Source organism: Camponotus vicinus, unplaced genomic scaffold (genome assembly GCF_025532165.1).
Source record: "Camponotus vicinus isolate PSW18456_S1 unplaced genomic scaffold, iyCamVici1.0 SCAF_13, whole genome shotgun sequence".
Taxonomy (NCBI): domain Eukaryota; kingdom Metazoa; phylum Arthropoda; class Insecta; order Hymenoptera; family Formicidae; genus Camponotus; species Camponotus vicinus.
Window position 1 is genome coordinate 15,668,212 of NW_028141949.1, and position 26,199 is coordinate 15,694,410.

The 26,199-nt window shown below is 34.0% G+C and overlaps 3 protein-coding genes and 1 non-coding gene across 19 annotated transcripts; 3 read left to right on the top strand and 1 right to left on the bottom strand.

Moving 5' to 3' along the window:
- Window positions 1–147: 147 nt before the first annotated feature.
- LOC145963906 (uncharacterized) lies at window positions 148–17,344 on the top strand. 16 transcript variants are annotated; one of them, XM_083086244.1, is made up of 11 exons: window positions 148–235; window positions 457–692; window positions 961–1,487; window positions 2,403–2,529; window positions 2,598–2,837; window positions 5,135–6,205; window positions 6,667–6,915; window positions 7,776–7,950; window positions 11,543–11,709; window positions 15,122–15,461; window positions 16,012–17,344. In XM_083086244.1, the coding sequence occupies exons 9-11, from the start codon at window positions 11,658–11,660 to the stop codon at window positions 16,280–16,282; spliced, it is 663 nt and encodes a 220-aa protein (XP_082942370.1). In that variant the 5' UTR covers window positions 148–235; window positions 457–692; window positions 961–1,487; window positions 2,403–2,529; window positions 2,598–2,837; window positions 5,135–6,205; window positions 6,667–6,915; window positions 7,776–7,950; window positions 11,543–11,657; the 3' UTR covers window positions 16,283–17,344. The 16 variants fall into 16 exon arrangements, with proteins under 16 accessions (XP_082942370.1, XP_082942374.1, XP_082942371.1 ...); XM_083086248.1 differs by having other exon boundaries at window positions 2,598–2,814; window positions 6,069–6,205; XM_083086245.1 differs by lacking the exon at window positions 5,135–6,205 and having other exon boundaries at window positions 6,488–6,915.
- Window positions 17,345–20,297: 2,953 nt separating this feature from the next.
- On the bottom strand, window positions 20,298–20,370 carry Trnam-cau (transfer RNA methionine (anticodon CAU)). The gene has a single exon. It is a non-coding gene; the product is annotated as a tRNA-Met (tRNA).
- A 474-nt stretch (window positions 20,371–20,844) lies between these two features.
- Window positions 20,845–23,522, top strand: LOC145964240 (zinc finger CCCH-type with G patch domain-containing protein). The gene is made up of 9 exons (XM_083086758.1): window positions 20,845–21,018; window positions 21,162–21,374; window positions 21,645–21,725; window positions 21,790–21,930; window positions 22,044–22,186; window positions 22,269–22,447; window positions 22,530–22,808; window positions 22,869–23,048; window positions 23,135–23,522. Exons 1-9 carry the CDS (start codon window positions 20,968–20,970, stop codon window positions 23,428–23,430), a joined length of 1,563 nt encoding a protein of 520 aa, XP_082942884.1. The 5' UTR covers window positions 20,845–20,967; the 3' UTR covers window positions 23,431–23,522.
- Window positions 23,523–23,953: 431 nt separating this feature from the next.
- Tap42 (immunoglobulin binding protein Tap42) lies at window positions 23,954–25,670 on the top strand. The gene is made up of 4 exons (XM_083087371.1): window positions 23,954–24,149; window positions 24,304–24,645; window positions 24,726–25,132; window positions 25,229–25,670. Exons 1-4 carry the CDS (start codon window positions 24,027–24,029, stop codon window positions 25,440–25,442), a joined length of 1,086 nt encoding a protein of 361 aa, XP_082943497.1. The 5' UTR covers window positions 23,954–24,026; the 3' UTR covers window positions 25,443–25,670.
- The last annotated feature ends 529 nt before the right edge of the window (window positions 25,671–26,199 follow it).

Here is a 26,199-nt window from a genome sequence, read left to right on the forward strand (position 1 = left end):
AGCATCTTACGTGTAGCACTCCTCTATTACTTTGCGCACATAGCATGGAACAGAACCACATTTGCGAACAGCATGTTACCCATTAAGAAGTTTCATAGACTTGGCTTTGTAGTTCAATGTCCACAGCATAAAGGCGCTTTGAATACAAATTCCTCCATGACGTAAACCGCTTTCAGATTTTTCTACTGGTATAGATTACACGATAGAAGTACGCAGCGTAAATACAGTGAGAGAGGTAATGAACTTTTTCACCGAGAAAAAAATTTTATTCTCAATATTTATATTTTAAAAGATCTGTTTCTAAAAAATTGTCTACGCGCATTTTGAGTTGCACTCTACATATTATGAGAAAATATATATTCAGATATATACGTGTACAATTTTTGCTTGCGATAAAAAGGCGCGAAGACAGATTCGTATATAAGAGACAAAAACTAAAGCGAAGGCAATTTCAAGGGTCCAAGACTGAGTACATAAAATCGAGGCAAAAAATATGTCCGAGGAATAGCAATTCTGTTTCCCGAAAGCAATATCCTGAAGAAATTATATCCTCATCTTTCTCCTGTCCTTGTGAATATACATCAGATTTCGGACGAAACAATATTTTCTCGAAGGGTTCGTAGAAGCAATTACTCCTGGAATGTTCAAAATACGATAGATGTAGAGAGAGAGAGAGAGATCCGTATATCAAGGTAATCTATTTACAAACAACGCAATATTTGTCACAATAATTTTCTCAATCTACTTTAAACACGATCCTCGTGAGTCGAAAAAAAAAATTATTTTATCGTTATACATTATATCACGAAATCGACAACTTAACCTTAGATACACATTATCACAAATTCAAATACATGTCATAATAAATCATAAATAAATATCAGATAATTCGCGAATGAAATTGACAGAGAGAAAGAGAGAGAAAACTAATATCTTTACTGTGGAAATTGATATTTTCAGATCTCGGAGAGCTTGGAAAATTTCACTTAACCGCCGTTTCGTTAAGCAAACTTGAATCGCAGCCGCAAAAGTTTCGCGACGATCAATCGGCACGCATTCGTTTCTCGCAAATATTCTCGACATCAGGATAACATGTGAGGAAAGATTTTTTTTCACCCCCGACTCCCACCCCCGCGGCGTATGCGCTTTCGAACGGCAAGCATCCCCCGTAACAGGACCGCATGCAAGCTCGAATTTTCGTCGCATTTGCTACGACGAGCATCAAACGCGAGCCTCGATTCTCCCGACGCGCTCGTCAACGTCCTGTCACTCGTCAAGAGAGTGGCGCCAGAAGCATTCGCGCCACCAGGAAGCTATAACTCTGGAACGCTCCCGCTCTTTCTCTCTCTCTCTCTCGCTTTCTCTTTCTCTGCCGCGCACGGGCTTCCGGGAACCGCGATACGATTCTCTGGAGTAGGAGGGTGTTCCAGGAGCGACAGGATAGCAGGACATCGTGGTGCGCTTTGCGCGCGTCTGGAAATTATCACGTAAATTATATTATGCGTCGCGAAAAGCGACGATTTTGTAGACTTACAAGAATAGGCGAAAAATGTTTAAGACGCTCTTGGAGACGACCCTTTTTCTCTCTCGATCTCGCTCTCGATGGGAACGTCTTTGAAGACGCGATAGATATTATTACATGCAAAAATTATACGAGATGCTTCGGAAAAGTGAGCCAAGACAAGAGATAAGACGAATAGACGGCGTTTTGTTGTATTGTACTTTTTCCATCGATCGCAATTCGTCTTCCATGCGTCTTAATTTCAGGCGCCGATCACAGGCGATCATAAAACGGCACGCAGCCAAGCCCGAAAAAATATCCAAATATTCGAGCATATTTCCAATAACGCTACAACATACTACGCGACTGTATCGGTGACGCATGCACCAACACACATTCGATTGCACCGCACAACTGTATTGTTTACTCCACCTTGATAACGATTCGCGCAATTGCGTGCGCGCAATTACGTGTGCCCTCTCCTCGACAATCTACAATTTAATATTAATATTTAACGTTAATACATATTGATGCATTATAATATCTTGGAATACATCGTTAAAACTACAGAACTTTTATTTATTGTTTCAATAATATGTAGAAAATAGAATATATAATAGAAATAACAGAAGAAATATGTTTCATATAGAGAAAAGTTCGCGTTATTATGATAAGAAGAGATTTGCACTTTCGCTTTTTTACATTTAATATAACGTAAGCCACATTTCGAAAAGAAAAGAACAGATTTGAACTACAAAGGGAATCAACTACTCGCAAACATTCGCTTTAATATTTAAATAACGATGAGAGAGGTGTTTGATTGCTATGAATACTAATTGCAACACAGTAACAGGATTTATCCCAATTTGTGCTTCAAAGCACGGTCTTGTTTTTCCACTAGGATTTCATACATGCGACGGAGTTTCTCCTAGACGTTTCTTGTTGTTCCATTCCTGGACCCGGACAGGACGAGGGCAATGACCGCAGACCGATACTTCGAATGTCCTGATAACTCGCCTCGTGCGCAGGTATGATGAGTAATGGATAAGATACTAGTGTTTTTACAATATTGATTAATAATTCCTTTCCGATTCAGGATCGTCGACGAGGCATCTTTCCGCCGATTATTCCGTTGGAACGTCGGAAATTACTGCAACGGCCGAAAGATAACAGTGATTCCGAGATAGGAACGGCGTCGCGACAGGATAACAGAAGGAGAAAATTACTGTGTCGGCGAGAAGCGACGCATGCGCAGGAACATATGATACTTCCTTTATATTATACGGATGTACATCAAAATCCGTAAGGAACTAGTAAGGAACATTTTTTCAATCAGGTATGAACAGGCATATATAGGTATATACCAAGATAAATAAATTGTCAACATATTTCCAACGTTTATTATAATATAAAAGATTAGAATATATTGTATGATTATATTAATATATACATAATTACATCAAGATAGATATTCGAAAAATTTACATACAATTAAGCGAATGTCTAACTCTATAGCTCCGAAAAACTCACATTCTTTTCAAATAAGTTATCAAAAAATGCGAGTGGTATTTATGTGGCACTTAAATTACGCATGTAAACTGAATTTGAAAGAATTTATATTCTCAGTAAAACCCGCACGTATATAATCAATAACCGCGTTAGCGCTGGCGCGATTAAGAGACTCTGTTTGCGGTAACGATGTTTTGAAACCAGTGTCGGTGTCGCATTCTTGCCTCTTAAACCGCAGCAGCCTCTGGGCGTTTAAGTCCTCAAACCGTTCTAATTGAGCTTCTTCCTTGTTACCGCGAAAGAGTTACCGAAAACAATGTCTAGAACAAAGAGAGAACAATTGAACGCTAACAAAGGCGCGTCCTCGCTTTGCGTCAGCGCGCGATCTAACTTTTTCCGGCTCGCTATTGTTCCATTAGCACTACAACAGTGGCTGTGTCACGATAACGAATAACGAAGTATTCAAAGGGGTTTCGAGATATCGACACAACTACTGGGTGGAAACGATGCGCGACTAACAGAAAATGCTGGAGCTGGCAAACGAAAGAGATATATATATATATATATATATATATATATATATATATATATATATATATATATATATAATACCATGAGTTATATCTCTCTCTGTTTTAATCTATTTAAAAAAGATATCTTAAGCCAAATAAAATTTAGTTAATTTTTCTACGAATGAAGGATATCAAACTTTTATTTTCATTTTTTAATATCATTGCAAGAAAAGATGTGATTCAATTAATTCGTTTCTACATCAAATTGAAGACTTAAATAAGATACCTGAGACAAATTAATTACGTTATTATTTCTTGTATTCTCTTCTTTTCTATTAATCGAAGAAATTATCCGAATTTATTAGTATACTTATCGCTATCAATATGATTATTCCATATTTTTACAAACATATTTTATGGGGTTAATTTAATGAATCTCTTGTTAAAATTACAGACCAATTAAGCTTGTCTGCGAATTAATTAACCGAGAATTTACTCGCGAAGAGTTTCCTGCCTAATTTCTCGCGCATAGAATCTCGTAGAATGCGAAAGGAAAGAAATTCTCGCCGCGTAAAGCGAGGTATTCCTTCTCATTGGAGGAAAAAGCAGCAGCCTTCATCTCATTTTAATCGAGCACCCTTGCGAATACGGCAAAACATTCCAATTAATTATTCTATAATTAAGATATGAGAAAGTAGTCATTATCTGCATATTTCCGCGTCGGTTATCCGGAAACTTTCTTCTCTTCGTCGCCCTCTTTCACATTTTCATCGACCTATTCAAAAGAATCATCTCTTCCGACGAACTTTCCGAGATTTCTTTTTACACATTGATATATACAAATACGCACATGAATACATGTAAAATATATAAAGAAATTATGCGTTTTTGTAAAATTATTATAGATAGTTCAATCTTTTTTATAAAGGCTTCGCTCTTTTTTTTAATTATCATTCATTGCTTCTTAAATTTTTTATTGAATTTTATTTTATGATAAAGCTCGCGAATTGAAGTCTTATCGAAAAAGATCCGAAAGATGTGAAATTAATTGAATAGCACATTTATGATTTTTTCAATCGCGCAGTTTCCAATATTAGATATTTAAAGTTATTTAAATTTTTCCGCATCTATTTATTTTTCCATGCTATTGTATTTTTGCGTCCGACCTCGCGAATATTCACGCCGGCCCTGGTCGCGGGCATTAATTATCCACATGTCAGAGAATCTCAGAGTGCTTACCAGTCAGTAAGCAGTGCAGACATTGCGGCGTGTTACACAGAAGTAAATATCTTCAGTTATGCACGCTTGACCCGGCTCGTTTGCAAGTTTTAGTTGCGATTTTATCTCAGTTAAGGAGCTTACAAAGACATTCAAAATGCTGAAAATTAAAAATCCGCAAAAATGATGATATTTGCCAAGGGAAAGCTGTCACGATAAAAAGCTCGTTATTAAAATTTAATTCGATAAAGCTGATACATATCTTGTAATAATATAATTTCCATATAATGTTAAATAAATGCAAAATGTAATTGATGCAAGATAGATAATTTTAAAGTTTGATTATTAAATGTAGAATATAGAGTTTCCGATAATATAATCTATTATTTTACAGAGAAAGCAGCTCTGCCATCTTTCACATAGGCATATATAAAAATCGACGAGATATATAAAAGGACAACGAGGTGATCCATTGGATAAGTCGCGAACTAGCCAACGATAACTTTTCAATCTCGGTCGAATAATCCGGCGGAAAGCATCCCCGTGGGATTTACTCTACGACGACACGATCCGGCCTCTTATTGGCTCGCGGGCTTTCGCGCAAACCGCTTCTCTCTATCTCCGTTTCCTCTTCACCTCCCTCTCTCTATCGCAGCACAGGCGCACCCACCGACTCTCCAGCCCTCGCCGCTTCCGTCGTCATCCCCGCGCGCACTTAGCCCCGTGGTTAACTTCAATGAGCGGATAACAAGCCGCCCCTCGACTGCGCTCCTGTAATATTCGCTCGTATAAATGGACCCGCGGCTTTGTCAAATCAACTGTCGCTAGTAAACAAGTCACCCTCCTAACTTCGGCGCGCTGATACACCACCGACTCTACGGGATACATTCTCCTCGCGCGCCACTGCCCCGGGCTTTCAGCCGCAAGATTTCTCTCCCCGATAGCGCGTTAATCTTAATCCTTAAGACTGATCACTGAAACATTGATGATATCAGGGAAAAGTGAAAGATCATGATAAAATCGTTTTTGAAATATAGCGACCGAGTTGCTATGATAACTGATTTTAAAAATTTTAATTGGCATGTGCTATTCACATTGACAAAATATCTCTAGGTTGATGAAACAATATACTTCAAAACATAAACATACACATTTTTAATTATTGTAACTTATGTTGTTTATATAATTGTGTTTTTTACGATTTTATTGCTTGGTAATAAAATTCGATAAGTCAAGATATCGGTATTTAATGCTGACTATACACGCGCGATTTCATGAAAACTCGTTAAAGAGGGAGAAAGGAGTGAGATATACTTGTATCTCCGCAGAATTCTATGTGTCATCCGGTAGCCCGGGTATTACCGTAGCATAAACGAGCCAATCAAGCACCTTTGTGACGACAATCGTTCCTTTGATTACTCGGCACTTTGCACGAAAGCAGGAACGCGGTTACGTCGGGTAATCGGTACGTTTCAGCACCGCCCTGTTTTCTGACATTGTGAAAGTGCATTATGGAAATGTAATGCACTGAATCTAACGATCCACGAGAACCATTTGATTTTCTTATTTCAGTCAGCATGCATTTTCAAAAGCACATAAATATATACCATTATACGATATAAAAGGATCTAGAATAATGTCGTGATAACTGTCATTTGCATGAAAATTTATGTACTCTTTATATTGAATAATTGCAAAGAGATTATTATTAAAATTAAAATATATCTAATGCTGAGTTTTTTTACAGGAAATTTGTAATCAGATCCTATTGCTCGGATAATTTAAATTGTGTCTAATCAAAATTCACAACATTTAGTCAATCTTCTCTTGATGAGGATTGCGTGTTAATTGTATTCCAATGTTGGAATATAGAATCCTTTTCGAATGAAACTGCGGATGCGCTGTAAAATCGCATATTTGCTATAGAAACGCGTTCATCGAGCTCGAAAATGGCCACGGGACTAGAGTACGGTTCTACGAGGCTCTGAAGAGTCTGCAGTTATAGGAAGCGAACAAACAGGAGCGCCTTTCAATCGTAATTGGAACCGCAGGGGCCTGACCAACGTCCGTGTTCAAGCACTCCTTTTCCCATAACCATCATTCTTCGAGAGTGTCTCCGTCTCTATAAGAGAAACACAATAGCCCGTATATGCGGTGACAGAATAACACATCGAGGTACGTGTAAAGTGATTTTTGCAAAAAAAAACGCATTCTAAGCTAACGCATCATTGCTTGTCGAGGCATATTCGATCATTTTGTAATCTTAAACTTATAAAGCTTAACATCTTGAGAATTTAATTATCTTTGTTAACGCATTAAAGTCCAGTTTTGTAAGTTAGCATAGAATATAATGAGAAAAAGATAATTCTATTTATTATAAGCTAACATTTACTTGTTTTTAAATTACCTCGTAAATTTTTATTAATGCTAATGATAAGTAATTAAAGAATATTATGTCGAAAAGAGCGTGAGCCTCGCTCTTTCACGCGACTCTTTGGTGTTGAAAGGAAGAAATATTTTTCAGTTAAAACCACCGCAAGGTTTTGTGTCGCTTCGTAAGAGCGGAACGAGCTGGACGATGCCGCTTCATACGGAAACTTCACTTCGGCAGTTATATTCACACGCGCGGTCGCACATCAATAGATTCTGCTTGCGCTTGCCGCGATTGTTAACGATTTCGAGGTTCTCCACATTGCGGCTCGATGGAACCGCTTCTGTTTTAAATCGCTCCGGCATGATCCCCTTCGCAGTCTTTTATCTTTCATCTGTATTTAGTTATTCGCGTTAGGACGATCCCGCGACCGCGTCATTATTGCTATCAATATGTTAGACATCGCCAGAATTTTCGGCCATTGAGTTCCGCGACTGATTTCATTCACATTCCATAAAAACGAAATCGAAAGAGTTAAATAAAAAGTCAAATAGATTCTATAACCATGTTTTATTTCGGTGTAATCATATATATTGATCGATAAAAATTTATTATAAATATTAAAATGCTATTTTAATATATGTCATTAAAATTTATTTGCTAGGTCGATTCTCGTCACGAAGCGATTCCTGACCGATGAAATCTCATTTGTACGACACAAACGCATAGAAAAGCGAAACAGGCAGGAGAGAAGCGCCCTGAGATGAGATCTCGGATCACCCACGAGGGAGGAGCAAATGTCGCAAATTGCCGATAACGATCAGCCAGCGGGAGTGATGGTTTGTAGCTAATTCTACGCCAACCGCCCTTCGCTCTTATTATCATTAATTTGTCTTCATCCAGGACACGATAAATGCGATAAACTGTGAAATATTTCTCTTGTGCACATGGTCATGTAAAGTCTTTTTGTAGAAAAGCTTCCTAAATTACTATAATTATGAGATTTTAAAATTACGCGATTGTTTAGAACATAATTTTCAAGACGCAGCTATTTTTTTTCGACTTAATCTAACAATATATATATATATATATATATATATATATATATATATATATATATATATATATATATATATATATAATTATGTCAATATATACATGGGTATTATACGTAATTTTACTGATAATTCAATTTTTAATTACTTTCTATGTATGTGTGTGTGTGTACATATATATATTACGATTATTTAAAATGAGTGAAGTAGATACATATATACAAGAGGAATACTTATTTTTCTCAGTATATTTATTTTTCTTATATAAATATTATTTAGAAAAAATATAGCTTTTGCGTCTTCGAATTTTTGCGTTTGGCGCTTAGCCTTTTTTTTCTGTCTCCGTTCGGTGATTAACGTGATCACTTGGCAAGAACTTCAGTGGACCCTTGTTCCTCATGATTCTCGACGATTCTCAATTTAATTCGTATCCCGGCATGCATTTATTCCGGCGGTCCTCCTTTTTCCGCGCCTATAAAGGAGACGCTCTGGCCGCTTTGCTGCCCCTTGAATTAATCTGCCGCATACATTAAACCTAATGAATTCCGAAACGCGCGCGTCAATCTCGGCTCATAGTGAAGGGTCTCTCGTTCGCGGCACACAACGATACGCCGTCACACCATCATCGTTGTCGCCATTAAAATATCGTCAACGTTCACAGCATCAGTTTCTACATCGGTATGATGGGGCTTACGTTTAAAATCGATGATTTTATGCAGCGCCACGCGGTTACATCGCTCGAAAATTCGGGTAGGACGAGCACCCACTCTGCCGTCGCCAACTTTGCTTGCATCAAGGTGAACTCGCGTGAACGATCAGAATTAATTGGAGCTTTAATTAATGCTATGCGCCAGGGCTTTTGCGAAATTTGAAAATCGTTGCAATATGATAAAATCATCGAAATGAAGTTCTTGGTTGATAGATAAACTGTATAGATATTTTCACTTTTTCGTTTTATGCAAAATTTGAAAAATAGTGATCCTTATGAAGAAATTTTATTTAATTATCTTATAATTTTTACATTATAAAACAAATATATCGCAATAAAAAAATTTAAATTTAAATTTTTAAATTTGAATTTGAATTTGAATTTTTAAATTTGAATTTAAATTTAAATTTTTAAATTTGAATTTAAATTTAAATTTTTAAATTTGAATTTGAATTTGAATTTTTAAATTTGAATTTAAATTTAAATTTTTAAATTTGAATTTGAATTTTTAAATTTGAATTTGAATTTAAATTTTTAAATTTGAATTTGAATTTTTAAATTTGAATTTAAATTTAAATTTTTAAATTCAAATTTAAAAATTCAAATTCAAATTCAAATTTAAAAATTCAAATTCAAATTCAAATTTAAAAATTCAAATTCAAATTCAAATTTAAAAATTCAAATTCAAATTTAAAAATTCAAATTCAAATTCAAATTTAAAAATTCAAATTCAAATTTAAAAATTTAAATTCAAATTTAAAATTTAAATTTAAAAATTTATTACGTTAGTAACTTATTATACATATATACATATATATTACACAGACACACACACACACACATATGTATAAGGTTATTTAATTATCTTATAATTTTTTATATACATTATAAAACAAACATATATATCGCAATTAGATATTAATATATTAATATATATATACATATATATAATATATATGTGTATATATTAATGTATTAATATTTAATTGTGATATACATATATGTTTGTCTCATAATGTACATAATTATAAGATAAATAAAATTTCTTCATAAAGATAACTATTTTTCAAGTTTTACATGAAGCGAAGGATAGATAGTGATAATATAGAATAGGAAACATTGTAGTTTATCTGTCGATCACACTAAATTATATATATATATATATATATATATATATATATATGCATACATACATACATATGTAAGTATAAATAAGCATAACATTGTATTGCTAACTAGCAAATATATATACATCATCTAAATTTAAATCTTAAAATGGATGCCTACCCCAGCATAAATCAAAAGATATAAGGATCACTAATATAAAAATCACTTTATAATAAATATAATAAATATAATGTGAAAAAGTAATTCTAGAAAAATGGAGTCTTCCCAGACATTTTTTGCCAAAATTTTTAAAATTTATTTTTATCCATATTTATGACTTAGTTTTTTGCATTTTTAAATTACATAAATATATGCATAATAAATAATATAGAATAATGCGTATACACACACAAACACATTCATGATTCAATTGAAATATAGACTGAGACTTTTATAAAATACATACACATATATATTAGATACGTTCAATTGAAACGTGAACTACAGTCATTGTTCCATAAGAGTTTATAAGATAAGATCAATCACCGTTAATTTTTTTATACAAACATTAGTACTAATAAATAACAATCTAACAAACGCATTATACGATTTGGATACATAGTCTTTATCTTAGCCAGTACATTGATATATAACTTCTCAGATTAAGAGATAGCATTTTTGTACAGCATTAAATATGTATTTATTTGCAATGTGCAATTCAGCTTTTTATCTTTTATTTTGCACTAATACCGGTGATGAAAACATCTGCATAAATGCAACAATAATTATTATTTGTATGTGCGTTACTCTGCATTATTTATTGTGCGTATATTTATATGTGCAATATATAAAATCATAGCTTAATATGATTTTGTAATAAAGTTATAAATATACTAATTGTAAGTCATAAAATTGAATAAAATTAAATTTGAAAATTTTTGGCAAAAAAATGTCTGAGAAAACTCGATTCTACCAGAATAACTTTTCTGCATTATATCTGTTATAAAGTAATCTTTTAAAAATTCATGCTTTAAGCATTTTGATGATTAAATCGAGATAATGTATATGTACTTGCTAGCTAACAGTACAATGTTACGCTTATTTATATCTATGTATATGTACAGTGTGAGATAGTAGGAACACTATGGAAAAAGTAATCAATAGAATAAATTAAGAAATAGAAGTAACTGAACAGTGGTCGACAGATAAACTACAATGTTTTCTATTCTACAGTGTCATTATCTGTCTTGCTTTGTTTGACAAAACTTAAAGAATAATGATCCATATGAAGGAATTTTATTTACTTGTTAATTATCTATAATTTTTTATATTATAAGACAAACAAATCGCAATTAGACATTAATAATAAGTTTGTTTCTTTTTTTTCAAAAATACATATAAAAACGTATATAAACAAACGTATATAAACGTATATAAACAAACGTATATATCGCAATTAGACATTAATAATAAAGTTTGTTTCTTTTTCTTCTCTCGGCTCATATAACATCTTGAATTCTCTAATATTATTGTTGATTTCAATAATTTGACTTTGTTTAGGTATTCTGCCAGGATAGGAGACTAATAAGAGAGATTCGCATATAGCTTTTCTTACAAACTCTACGTAGTCGACGACGTGCGTCTTGCTAAATTCAACTTTGGATGATTTCTCGCGATGCAGTGTTCAACGTACACGCGGCCGCATGTCGACAAGTGCTTAAAAAGAAGTAAGTAGTAGTGCGGTGAATAGACTAACAGTATGCATGACCGACGGGAGAGATGAGAAAAAAGGAGGAGACTGCTCTCGGATGTACGCAAACAACGCGAGGGAAGTGGGAGATAGAAAACACGGAAGTCTCTTAGAATGGTTGCATATACGCATCATACATATTTATACTCGCAAACTACTTCTAGCAAGCCGGGATTCGTCATTGGGGGAGGGATCTATGAAGGATGTATTTATGCAAATGCTGATGCGCATTCGCGTTGCATCTTGCGTTATTCCGGGTTATTCGCGAATTGATCTCATAAGAAAGAAACAGCTTCGATTTCTCGCGGCTGACAACATTCATGAGACTCGTAAATTAAAATATCATGTAGTTTTAAAATAATTAAAGTAAAAAGAAAAAAGAAATATATATATACACATTTTTTCTCTCAACTCAGTTTTAAAATTTTTTACGTCATTACTAGTAACAAAATGCCCGAAATTGCATATTAAAGTACAAAATATTTTTGCAATTATTCATGTCTTTGTTGCAGATTACACGATTTCGTCACAATGTATACGCGCATTAGATAGTTTGGAGTAGTGTATTAAAATAAATACCATTCTCTCTCGGAGATTTATTATGCCTGGTTGTTACATCAGGCTCCTTTTGGAGTTCTATAACGAAGCCAACAAGCACGAACCGACGAGACGAGCGAGACTGATAACAGCGGTAACTCAGCAAGAGCGAGTATCCGTCTTTCAAGCACTGAAATCATAGAAACCAGCTATATTGTGCGCCCGCAAGAAAAGTTTCACATTCAATTTGTTCCTTCCGCGTTTCGCAGTAATCGCTCGCCAATGACTTCCCCCTTCTCCTCCTCTGCATCCGCCTCTTTCCCTTCTTCAATAACTTCCATCCTCACTTTCTAGTGCACCATCACCATCCCTCGCACCCTTATCCGGATCCACTTAAATCGAAACGGGCACCAAGATACCGACTCACAGGTATAGGAAGGGGACTGGCTCCATGGAGTCTTCCAACCAATGACGACCTCGTACTCTCGTCTCTTCGCCTCCGCATTCCAGTCTCCGCGAACCAATAAGAGAGACGCGCTAGTTCTCGCAGTGGGGCGAGCATGGCGCTTCCACCCCCAAAATGGCTGCGAAATCGCGCGGGCATTAGGCAGCCCGTTCAAAATAAACGGGCGGATTAATTTGAGGGGGGTCGCGGGAACAAGTGCAGAGGGTATACAAGCGCGTGCACCTCCCCCTCCGACCGTATGCTAACTTTCCGAGCTTTCCTATATGTGCGTTTTCATCTCCGCGTGTTTGTCTCGCATATTCTCGTCGGCGATAAGGACGGTGGTATCGAAGTTCGCGGACGCTTCCGGTCAATCGCGACGGACGTCGGCGACGCAGAACGACGCCAAGTGTCCGTATAGTAGCATGAAAATCGGGCCTCCCTCTCGCGTGCGAGCGTGTTGATGCATTTCCTGCAAACTCGTCGCGGTTAATTGTTATTGTTTCGTTTGTATAGGTGTAATCTCGATTGAGGATTGTGAGCGTCGTTAGTGCGTTGTTTCGCCGATGGCGATGATGCAGGAGCACAAGTCGTTCTTGATCAGAGATCTTCTGGGGGATGTATTGGCCGAGCGTGTTCAAGGTAAAATGTCATACTATATAGAGATAGTAATGATGATAATAATAGAAATCGAAAATTACCACGCGAATATCATCAAACATTAGTTATAACTTTAAAATCTACATTTTTTATGTTAATATTTTTATAAAAAGGTTATATATTATATAGAAAGAAAGTTAGTTACATATAGGAAAGATATACAGATATAAGAGCGAATTAATCTAACATAAATAATTCGCTTCAGTTGTATGCTTTTTATTTTTATTTAATCTTAAGTGAAATGTATTTATGAAAGAATAATTTTAAAAATAATTTATTTTTAAAAATACTTTATAATAATAAAAATAATTTATTTTTTTAAAAACTTTTTAAATGCGTAAAATTATCATATGTGAATTTCTGTGTACATTCATAGAATTTAATCGATATCATGATTCACATATTATGATAATTTCATCCATTTAAAAAGTTTTTTTAAAAAATTATTTTTAAAATTCTATATTTAAAATTAGTTTTAAAATTATTCTCTCAAATACATTCCACGTAAAACTAAATAAAAAGCATGTAATTGGAGCGAATTATTTATATTTCACAATCGCATTCGTATTGCATTGAATAATACAAGTTTCGATTTTAAAAAGTGTGTATTTAATATGAACCTCATAATTAAAAAATGAAGAAAACATAGAAATTATCATTCATGATCGGTGAAGTGATTTTATTTTAATCGATTTCAGAATTTATTTTAATCGATTTCAGAACTGTTTAATTAATTTTATGAAACGAGAATTATGCTTTTTCACCCAAACATTTCTAGACACGTGGCGGATCGTCAAAATTCTCGTTAGAAAGTGGACCCCGTGGTGTGTTCCCATTATTTAAATCGCCAACGCAGGGCCACCAGGGGTGACTAACCCCCTCGGAGGTGGTACCCCATTAAGAACGATTCTACAGATGGTTCGAGGTGCCGAAAGATTCGTTAGAGCTCGTTAGTACGTGGACTTTCATCGAAGATTATTACCCCCCGGCGTGTCATCGCGAATCTATTGGCTAATCCTGGGGGGATGCAAGCAGGTCTTACTAATTCAGATGGTTTGCTCTAACCGAAATCGATCACAATCGGTCGGGGTTCGCTGGATTATTGTTTCGATAATAGATTTTGCCGGACCGATCGGATTCGGTGATTGGATCAGTCAGAAAATAGCTATTAGTACAAAGTAGTCGCGCTGTCTCATGTATATGTCTCCCACATATTTCTCTAGAAAAACGATAGGTATTAATAATACATATCATATACATACATATCGAAATTATATACATAAAAGACTTTTCTTTTGGAAATTTCAAATCATGCGTACATTATACGAACATTAAAACAGAACATTAAAACGGAACATAATAAAGATAAACTAAACAGACTTTCAGAGAGAAATCAAACTAATTAACTTAATTTTTTTATAAATTTCTTAATTTTAACATCAGAACATATGTGATTAGCGCTAATTAAACCTAATTAAAATTGAGAAATTTATAAAAAGTAATACAAATTTGTAAGATAAATTTGATAATTTAATATAAGTTTGGTTTCTGAGAAGCTCAGTAAATTTAAAGATTCTTAAACCTAAGCTTTAATGTATGATAATTTTATTATACACAGAACTCTCTCTAGTCAAATATATTTTTGTCATATCGCTCAATGTCTAATAATTATTACTGAAGGTACTTAGAGGAATATTATTTTGAAGGAAAATATTGAGAATAAAAATTGCGCAAAAATTCATTGCAGAAGATTCGGAGGACGATTCGGCCGTTCATTCGGATTCTGAGGATACCATCGATCCTGGCAGTAGTCCTTGCGCGCGTCTAGAAAGTCCTCCATCAGCGCATTCGCCGTCACCAGGTCCGGCGACTACATCTGCAAAGTCTTGCGGAGTAACCGCCAATAATGCACCGCCAACTAATAGAAAACCACGAAGACGACGAACCGCTTTTACTCATGCTCAACTGGCTTACCTCGAGAGGAAATTTCGTTGTCAGAAATATCTCAGCGTGGCAGATCGTAGCGATGTCGCTGACGCCTTATCACTTTCGGAGACGCAAGTGAAGACCTGGTATCAAAATAGAAGGTACAGATAGAAGTTTAACCATAAAACGTAATATAACTTTTCATCACGATTTTAAATATATATTTTAATATTTACGCGAATAATATATGAACTCTTTACGAGTTGTAATATAACATAAGAAATCTTTGCTAATTATTTTGTTATATATATTAATATATTATATACATATTATATCATAAAATATTATAGCGTACTAAAAATAATATTCTAAAAAAATTTAGCAAGTTAAAATTTATAAATTATATGAATATGTCTCATAATTTAAAATCATTTTTTCTTTAGTGAAAATGTTATCAAAATATTATCATTATTTGTCATAAATCATTATGTTTTACATTCAATATTTTAATAATCTTAAAATTATAAATCTGTTAAGTTTAAGTTTATTTATAAAATTAAATAAAAAGGATGTTATATGTCTCTTGAGCAAATGCTCGACAAGTACTCAATTGCTTCAACAGCTTCAAACTTGTCAATCACTCGACATTAAAAAGCAGAATCGCGCGCGTATAATGCTATTTAGAAAAACTAGATAAATGTTCCATTGCAGAACGAAATGGAAGCGGCAGAATCAGCTACGATTAGAGCAGTTGCGCCATCAAGCCACTGTCGAGAAGGATCTTCTGGTACGCAGCGTCGGCCTGCATCACGGCAGCATAGACGCTTATTGCTCGCCATATAATACACAAACGCAAACCAGTCATCCGCCGCCGCCGCCACCGCCGCCACCGGCACCGTCCACCGCTTCCACGGCGGCGTTTCTCTCGACGGCAGCCGCGCTCTTCCGAAATGTCACCTACGTCCATGGCTGCCCGCTCTAACACGCGTGATTTCAAGATCATTTCTGGATCTGAAGAGATCCCTCCACGTCCGAACAAACATTTCAACAAACTCCTTGTGTCGTGAGTGCTATATAAACTATAACTTAGTGTTTTAAAATTTTTTTAATCGCCTTGGAGTTTTCTTAACAAATTGATTTATATAATAACGAATAACAAAAAGTGCCCACGCGTACATATTATAGTTTCTTTTCTTTTGTTAGGTGATTATATTTTTTTCTTATTACGCGTTGTGTTTAGAACCTGTATATTGTTCTTGTATAAAAACTACCTAGGATGAGAAATGAGGGGGTAACAAAAATTGAATGAATTATATTCATTCTACATTGATCACATGTCTGCACACACTTAAATTAGCGTATCTCGGTGTTTATAAACATTTCTGTGCTCGGAAAATTGTATCGTGATCATTTGTCTGATATTTCCTTTCGCGAGTCAAGCATTAAATGAGGATTAAACAAAGATGTAAATATGTAATTATTAGGAGTTAATCGATAGTCGTAGTTGCTTATTCCCTTTAATAAAACGTTTAATATATTAACATTTTACGAAAGTTTACATCTTCTATTCAATGAGTAACAGAATTTCTATATAATCGATATTATACACATATTACAATGTTACAATATCGTTTTGATGTAATACTTCATTTAACATTGTAGATGCAGTATTAATATTGCATTTAAAAGATAGACGAGAAGAATAGTTATATTGTCGAAAAAGAGAAACGAAACATACTTTATCCATATAAATTGAAATCAGAAATATATACGTTTAATTGATAATTATCGATTTACGCAGTTGAATAAGAGCTTTTAATTTGCGTAGCTACTTTATAGTGTTCTAGTCAAGTGTAATCTCGACGTATACAGATGAAAGTAATATTATCGAATGTGTGCAATGTTGGGGCATGTATGTAAAATGTTATTATCTTCCGTAACTTAGTTGATTATTGTTATTCACTGTCAATAATCTGTCAGTTACTTTTTGCGAAACAGGAAGAGAGTTATTGTAGATAAATAAATTATCGATCAAGACAGCCAATCGATATTTTTCATTTAATACGCTTAAACACGTTTACTTTCTGCTTCATATTAATTATAAAGTTTCAGACAATCTCAGAGGCGAATACAAAACGCTCGGATATATATTTTGTTATTATTTTTTCCATCTATTGTAAGTGGGAGGCAAAGTGTATACACGTGGCGATAGACACGTGACCGAGTAACGAGTAATTGGTTGAAACCGATACATGTGTCGAGTGGTTCGATGGTGCTCGTATAGCCTGGAATTGGCGTATATGGCAGATCTAATTGCATGGAAAGACGAGAGAATGCACAGCAACTGTTGCGATTATCGCGACAACCTTGCTGCGATAATTAGACCGAGAAAAAAAGAATCTACAACAAGTCATAATCGATATTTCTGTACGAATGATTTATTAGACGAGTGTGTATTATTAACTTTGTGTAATATAGCCGAGAAAAACGACAAGAAGGAAGTGCAATCGATAAAATGAAGTGTAAAGAAATGATTATTGTTTTCCATTAATCTTTGCGCGAAAGAAAACTATAAAAAGTTTAAATATATAAATGAAAAGGAAGAATTATATTTTTAACAAAGATTGAGAACTATAAATGGTTGAAAGAAAGATCATTCTTTTCTGTTGTATAGAAATCAAGTGATTTTTTTCATTATTTTAGCTTGCTTTTTTCCCTCTTAATTTTTCAAAAAAAATAAAAAATAAAATAAAAAAATTAGGATAATACTTCCACATATGAAAATATATTTAAAATGAAATAAACTTAGAATCGATTCCCATGTTTGACGTATAAAAAGCGCAGATTCGCAATCCCGAATATGAAATTATCTGGACGAAAGAAAATATCTTGCGGCCCTCTTTCTCCCTCGGTCTTCACCATTCACGTTCAATGCACCATGTTTTTTTAGAGAATAAAAGAAGCGAGTATTTCCCTTACGCATAGTTACTTCGACATAATGAACCACCGACATTTATATAACACCAACGTTCCATCAGATAGCAGGCAAACCTCGCGTTTGATAAATCGTATATTTATATAATTATATATATAATTAAAGATTATACAAATATATATTTATAAAAATACGAAAAATTTTCCTCAATCTTGCGCGTGCGTCAATTTTTTTTATATCTCTCTATAGTTTGATATACATATACACCGTCATCTTTATTTAAGAGCCGTGAAGGGAGGATTTTTCCAAGATACGTGAGACAAGTGGCGTCGCACGCGTTCAGCCACGTGCGTATTGTATGGTGACGAATAGCCGCGCATACACGCGTGTGCGTACGTGCGTAAGTCATGTTGGCACTTGGGCACGCGCTTCTTATTCCTCCTTGGCTCGCTTCGTGTCTCCATAGTGCGGCATCGTTAAATACTTCACGGGGGGGGGAACGGACTCTTTTTCTCGTCATATGCAGGCGAAAAAGAAATTCTCCCTTTTTCACACGATTCCTTTTACATCCCGTATCGAGCATCGGCGGCCCATATTTTTTTCAGAGTTTCTAATTGAATTGACAAATTATGTGCCTCTTGTAATACTTCTTATTCTCGTCGCGAAATTCGTCGAAGAGACGACGAATAAATTCTCTCGTTTAGATTTTAATTCATGCACGTAGACAAGCTGATGTATAATTAGAGAATAAAATAAACGATATGCGAGCACTTCTAATGTTTTAGAAAAGAAGTGAAGTAATTACTGGCGAAAAATCCAGGTATGCCGATTTCTCTCCTTCCTTTCTTCTCTTGACGAGAGGCAAAAACCAGAAGTAAAAGGGATCAGCGGCTTCGGAGAAGGCAAAAAGGGGATAGCGCAGAGACAGCCGGAAAAGCGGAGAGGGAGATAGAACCGAGTGTAACGAAGCTCTGACTTTTTAATTGGAACAGATTCAAAAAGCTATGCGTCTTTTCATTGCGAGATGCGATACGATGCAAAGCGCCATGAATGATAGTTGAATCAACGCGGGCTCGTGAATCAATCCGGGATTCCGTGGATTTCCGAGAATCGCATAAAATCGCATTTCATCTTTCTTTTTTTTTTCGTAGACGACTCGATCACATGTTTCAATAACGCTGAAAATACGTTAAATGAGAGCGCATCGCAGAGTTTTCACTTATTCACATAAATAAAGACTGCTATTCGTGAGCATAGTGAAACTAACGAGTCGTTGCCTCGACAATTAACTGCAACTATTTCAGATACAAAGAAAAAAATACATATAAATACAATAAATTACATAATCTTAAAATATAATTGACAAATAATATATTAACTAATTTTTGTTATATTATTTTTATTATTAAGAAAACATTCGTTTAGAACGCTTTTTTTTCTTCGACAAAAATGCGATTTTATGAAATGTCAGAATTATACGATTGTAAGAAACGCTGCGAACAATGACTATTTTCTCCTTCGAGGAACAGAGAGCCTACGGCGAATTCAATTTAATGGGCTGTCTGCTTGCAAATTGCGCTACCGCTAAAGGGCAGCGAACAATTCACAACTCGTTTTAACTTCCACCATTTCAATCCCAAGAGTCGACGGGCCCTTCTCGCGAGCGTCGTATTTGCATAATTGTCTCTTATGCTCTGTTTCTCTCCTCCAAGCAAACCGCTTTTCTTTCATTGTTCATCGGCCCAATTCTTTTCTTTAAACTTGTTATTATTAGTCGATCGTTAATTTTAAAGATTCAAGAAACATTAACATACATTTGCAATAACAATTACGAATCCTTTTCTGTTATAATATAATCATATAATCATTATTTTTCATAGAAACAATTAAAGATTTTGCATCTAATGTAATAAACTAAATATTCGGTATAGTTTTACAAAAGTTAATTTTTTATTTTTTTTAAATATTTTGATTGTAAATATGTATCTTTTAAAATAAGTATTCTTAAAATTCATCTTCAACATAATCAAAAAAATTTATCTCGATTGATTCCAAAAAAAACTGCCCCGGGTGAGGATCGAACTCACGACCTTAAGATTATGAGACTTACGCGCTGCCTACTGCGCTACCGAGGCAGATACAATTCACTTCTATTTTATTCGAGATAATCTAAATACAATTGTGATGAAAAATAAAAACATAATTTGCTGGCATTTTTGTAATATCGTAGAAATAATTCTTACAAATATATAACATTTCACGTAAAATAATGTGCTAAAAAAATGTATTATTGTCTAATAGGAATTTCTAGGCAAGTTTAGGAATAATTTTGTAATGGGAAGATATAGGATAAAAAGAGAGATAAATTGACAAGATTGTCTAGAATTTGCATTCGACAAAACAATAGATTGCTTCATGTCAAAGAGAAGCTTGAAAGGGGATTTATTTTATAAGTATACAAGAATAAATTATAGCACGGATATGAACCAATTGACTGTTTTATCATTCGCCGGAAAGTAGATGCGACTATATAGTTCCAGGCGGCATAAATGAATGTATGCGCCGCTAGTGTATAACTTAGAAAAAGCATTACACGAAAAATGGCGGCCGACCCCTCTCAGACTTCTTTCTGCTACACGTAAATTTTACGAGCTGTCAATAATTGTAAAAAGAGCACTTTGTACGATTTAATTACGCTGCACAATATTTTTCATTTGCTTACTGACAACAATATGACAGACGCAAAGAGCTTAAAAGAAGCCATCGAGCAATATGAGACTCAGGTATATTAACAATTTATGAAAAAAAAAAAAATTATTTCGGCATTATAATTAAATACTTTTGATTGTAATTTTCTTTTACTTATCATTTTATTTTGTTATCTTAATCTGTATCTATTTACATTTACACAATTGCATATTTGCAGCTATCACAAGTAGATGTGACACTATCTGCAACGTCAATAGGACCTGACAGAGACAATTTGCTTAGCCTAAAGTCTGACATCGAGGAACTCATTTCGTTGACAAAAGAGAGCTTGCAAAATCTTGAAGGACATGGTACAATAAACAAAAATACAGATGAAAATTCTGATGACGAGGCAGAGAATTTATTGGATAAAGAATATGCCTTGTTCAAGGTCTGTCTTAAATATGGTTACTAATTATTGAGAAGATTAATGTATTTTATTATTTTTATTTCTTATGATTACAATTATAAATCAGCTAAGAAAAAATGATACTATGAAGCATCACTTATAATATAAGAGTTTGTTGCAGCATATTTTTATAATTTTCGAGTATAATGATTATTTTATATTTGATATATAAAGCAAAGTAGAGAAAAAGGAGAAAGAGAGAGAGAGAGAGATTTGATGCATAATTAAAGATTTGTTGCTTAAATCCATTAGGCAGAGGTGGAAAACTTTTCGGATGATAGTAAAAGTACAAAACTGGACAGTACAACTACCGCAGCTTCCAGTAGCATTGAAGTCAGTATACTATTCTCTATGTCATAACAATGACACAATTATACGGTGCAAGTTGATCTTGTAGGATGAATTGAAGGAGCTGGAGGGTATGAAATGCAAGGCCCCTTATGGTAGTACTTGGAGTGGTACTGGTTACCATAATGCTATGGTATGTTCTGCTTATAGAAGCAACGTGGAAGCAATTAAAGATATCCATGACATTAAGGTATGTTTGTTTTTAATATTATTAAATATTAATTTAGATTATATGAGGTGTATATTTTTGCTTTCCTTTTAATTTTATAAACTAATTTTATAACTTGATTTATTATTAATCAGGTTCGAGTCTTTTTTCTTAATCCAACACACAAGGAAATGATTCCATGCCCATATTTTCTTGATGGTAGTTGTAAATTTTCCGATGAAAATTGCCATTATTCTCATGGCGAAATTGTGCCATTTTCAAGTCTACAGGAATACAAGTATTTTCTTTTAAGTATTTTCTAGAAAATTTATTATTTAGATTATTAGTATTTTTATTTTGATATAACTTATAATTTGTAGGGAACCTGATTTTCATAGCATTAAAATGGGAAGCCGAGTATTAACTAAACAAAAAAATAATATATGGCATAGATCTGTGATTTTAAAATTACCTGAAAATGATGGGGATAAGTATAGAATAAAGTTTGAAGCAAGTGGCAAAATCATGGAATCTAGTTTACAAGATCTTTTACCTCTTGGTAAAAATGTCTTGAAGATTAATTATATGGTAATCCCATTTTCTCCATAATTTTAATAAAAAAATATGTATTATATTTACAGATGATGCAGACTTAGAAATGTCAGATACCTCTGATGATACTGATGATGATGATTCTGTTTGTAATTCACCATCATACTCGAATAACGAACTGATTCACAAATCTCTTTTAACATTACAATCTACTGAATCTTTAGGAAATTGGGAGAAGCATACACGTGGAATTGGTAGCAAATTAATGATACAAATGGGTTATGTAATTGGTACTGGTCTTGGAAAACGGAGTGACGGTAGAATAGAACCTGTTGAAGCCACAGTCTTACCACCAGGAAAATCATTAGGTTTGTTTGAGTCTCCCAACATTGTCATGCAATGCATTATTGATTTATTTCATTTTTCAGATCATTGTATGGAATTACGTGAATTTGCCGGAGGTGACAAAGATTTGTTCTCTGCAGAACGTAAAATGCGTAAGCAGCAACAAAAATTAGAGCAACAAAGAGAAAGACAATATCAAAGAGAAAAACAGAAAGAGGATAGAAATGTGTTTAATTTTATCAATAAAACATTAGGCGATAAACGTAAGTTGTAAAATAAAAACCTGACAATGTATTCAAAGAATACATTGTAATATATATCTATTGAATATGTCATTTATCACTTGCAGCTAAAGATGACGTAGGTAGTAGTTCACAAAGTAAGGATAAATTTAAGGCAGAATCGAATAGGAATCTAAATGTAGCCAGCTTCCAAGTTGCGGAGACAATAAATCGTTTAGAGAAGGAATCGTTAAAACTCAAAGAATCATTAATAAGGCATACTAAAGGTAGCATACTTTACAATAATATTTTGGTGAGATATGATGAAAAACAAAAGGAGCTTATTAATTTAAGAGCTTCCGAGAAAAGTATCGCCGCTGAACAAAATCAAAGAAAGAATAAAGCTAAATTAACTATATTTTGATACCTAAGTAGCACGAATGTAAAATATCAGTAAACTATGTTAAACATGTCTGTATATAAAGCGAATCTAAATACAATGTTTGATTAATATTTTTTCATTGTCTTATTACTATTAGCATGAACAAAAATAAAAAAGCATGATTAAGTTTAGAGGATTTTAAAATTGTCTGAGACTAAAGAAATTTTTTGATTGTATTCCCATAAAATCGTCAAATTTATTAGGAGAATATATATCTGCAAGAAGTAACGCAAACTGAAAGAGCGATTCAAATTTCGCGCTATTTTGATATGAAAAATAAACTATGGGGTGTGTTCGGAAATCTTATCCGTGAGATATAATATCTTTTAATTGACCAATCGGAATAAATGTCTGTTTCTTTTGCTAGCATCTTATTGGTAATTTTCATCGATACATCGAAAAAACTACCAATGAGATACTAGCAAGAGAAAGAAAATAGGCTTCCTATGTAGTACCTCTCTCTCTACAGTCGACGCTCACCATCGCGATATTCAGTTTATGCTACAAGTCGACGATGCCAGCCTCTCAGGCTTCTCTTTGGTCCACGTCCACTTTTTCAGGCGGCATATCAGAACAACATGTCTGTTAAAGCGATGGGGTCGCATTCAGATGTTTCTCTGTCGCAATTATTTGACAATGCTTTCGAATTGTACAACAGTATTAATAATACACAGGAGCCGACAAATAGCCTAAAGATACAGGTATTTATTTTGATTTTAAATTTTTTGAAATAATGAGACCAAAATTGTGAGAATATATATCTTTCAATTAAGTTAAAAACTATGTGAAACTTTATATACTAACAATAAAAACTATAATAATTTGTTATTTCTTTTTTTTTGCTGGTTATTATAGTCAGATATAAGGCAGACAATGCGTATGTTTGAAGATGCAACAAAACTAGTATCTTTAGTGGATATGTTCAGCGACAATGAAACTTTCGAGGAGGTAGCTACAGAAAATATCAAATATTTCTTACTACCAGCTCTATTGGGCAAGCTCACCACCAAAATATGCAACAGCAACGACAGATTGCATCTTGTTAAAGTAGCAGAAATCTATTTTGTGGACTTTTTGAAGCGATTGAAAACATACGATTTGACAGATGTCAAAATACCAAATATTAGTGATGAAAAGAAGGAAGCAGGAGATAATCAAGATAAATTGAAGAGCGAATCCAGGATGTTAGAGGATATGGTTAGTTTTTTATTTGCAAATCATATTGCAGATAATTATATATAATTATTATAATAATAATATAATTCTATTCATTTTAGGTAATTCATAGAAATACAAAGTTACAAAGATATAAACAAGAGAAAGATTTGGAGTCTCGCTTGGATACTTTAAAGAAAAATTTAGACGATCCAAATGTAGATGATGAGACGAAAAGAGAATACTTTGTTACTCTTCTAAAATTATACGCAGTTCAAATAGTAGAAGAGTTGAATTTTCTAGAAACAGAAAAAGTAATTTTGGGAAACATGATGACGGAAGTGGGACCAATGCATACTATGGCTTCCAAATCGCATACGACTCAAAAGCAAAAATTTCCAGTTCAAAAATTACAACCCATTATCATTACGCGTGATGAGGTACAGAAGAAAGTTTTTGGAGCAGGTTATCCAAGTTTACCAGTTTTGACAGTCGAAGAGTTTTATGAAAAAAGGGTCAAAGATGGAGAGTAAGCAAATATTATATTTAATAAACATTTTTTTAGTACAAATTTGAGAAAAAGTTAAACATTAATATACATGATACTTTTCTGGTATCATTCTAGTTGGCCCGATCCATCAAAGCATGCAACAAATTCTCAATGTCTGCAAGACATGGTGAATAAAGATACAAGCTCCAACGACGAGGAAAACGAAGCTACCTTGAAGGAAGAGATGGAAGAGAAAGATGATCCCGAACATCTCGAACAAGCGCGCGCAATGGATGAATATAAAGACACGCATCGTCGCGGATGGGGTAATCGTGCGAACAGAAGTTAAATTGAGGATTAAAAATTATTACAATATTCTGTGTCTCGGTATGTTTTTTTACATTATCGTGTTTTTATAACACTCTAATGCTGTAACCTTGTATCAAATCATGTTTGATTTATGCAAAGTTGCAAGTCTAGTAGGATTTTTTGATCAGTGATATGTATCATTTGTGAGTAGGAGGAAAAGGATGTTAATTTTTAAAAGGAATAATGCAAGTATATACATATATATCTATCTCATGTTTATTAACAAATTTAAATAAACCTACATTTCTTGTAAATAAATTGAATAAGAATTCAATAATCTCCGCGAAATCGGTTAAAGTAACTTTCGATAATTTAATATCAAAGTAATTTTATATCAAAAATATATATAGTTTTCAAGTATAGGTATATTTTGCTTTGTGTGTACATAATAATATATATAAGATTTTGTTGAGTGTGTAAACAGAGAAAACGAGTCCTTTTTATCAGATCGATGTTACAAGATGCTGCAAACTCGTCGAAAGACGGCAATAAAATCGTTGAGTAATTTATTACGCGAATACAATATAAATCCAAGGGAGAGGCTCTCCGCGCAGCCACGTCCTAGATTCCTCGAGCCTCCGGGAAATTACGTCGCGGCGGCTTGCTCGCCTCGAGAGAATCTCGAGAGAGTCTCGATTTCGACGTTAATGATTCATGAAGGTGCTGTAATATATATGCGTGTACAGTCGTAGTTAAGCATCTGTGAATGGTCGTCCCGATATAAACGTGTATCTTAC

Bases quoted from the DNA above. Each gene is read 5' to 3' on its own strand.
- Tap42 (XM_083087371.1), top strand. From the start codon at position 24,027: ATGTCTGTTAAAGCGATGGGGTCGCATTCAGATGTTTCTCTGTCGCAA. The intron at 24,646-24,725 runs GTTAGTTTTTTA...TATTCATTTTAG, and splicing joins CCAGGATGTTAGAGGATATG to GTAATTCATAGAAATACAAA. The intron at 25,133-25,228 runs GTAAGCAAATAT...GTATCATTCTAG, and splicing joins AAAAGGGTCAAAGATGGAGA to TTGGCCCGATCCATCAAAGC.
- LOC145964240 (XM_083086758.1), top strand. From the start codon at position 20,968: ATGACAGACGCAAAGAGCTTAAAAGAAGCCATCGAGCAATATGAGACT. The intron at 21,375-21,644 runs GTCTGTCTTAAA...TAAATCCATTAG, and splicing joins AAGAATATGCCTTGTTCAAG to GCAGAGGTGGAAAACTTTTC. The intron at 22,187-22,268 runs GTATTTTCTTTT...TATAATTTGTAG, and splicing joins TCAAGTCTACAGGAATACAA to GGAACCTGATTTTCATAGCA.
- LOC145963906 (XM_083086237.1), top strand. From the start codon at position 13,281: ATGGCGATGATGCAGGAGCACAAGTCGTTCTTGATCAGAGATCTTCTG. The intron at 13,357-15,121 runs GTAAAATGTCAT...AATTCATTGCAG, and splicing joins ATTGGCCGAGCGTGTTCAAG to AAGATTCGGAGGACGATTCG. The intron at 15,462-16,011 runs GTACAGATAGAA...GTTCCATTGCAG, and splicing joins ACCTGGTATCAAAATAGAAG to AACGAAATGGAAGCGGCAGA.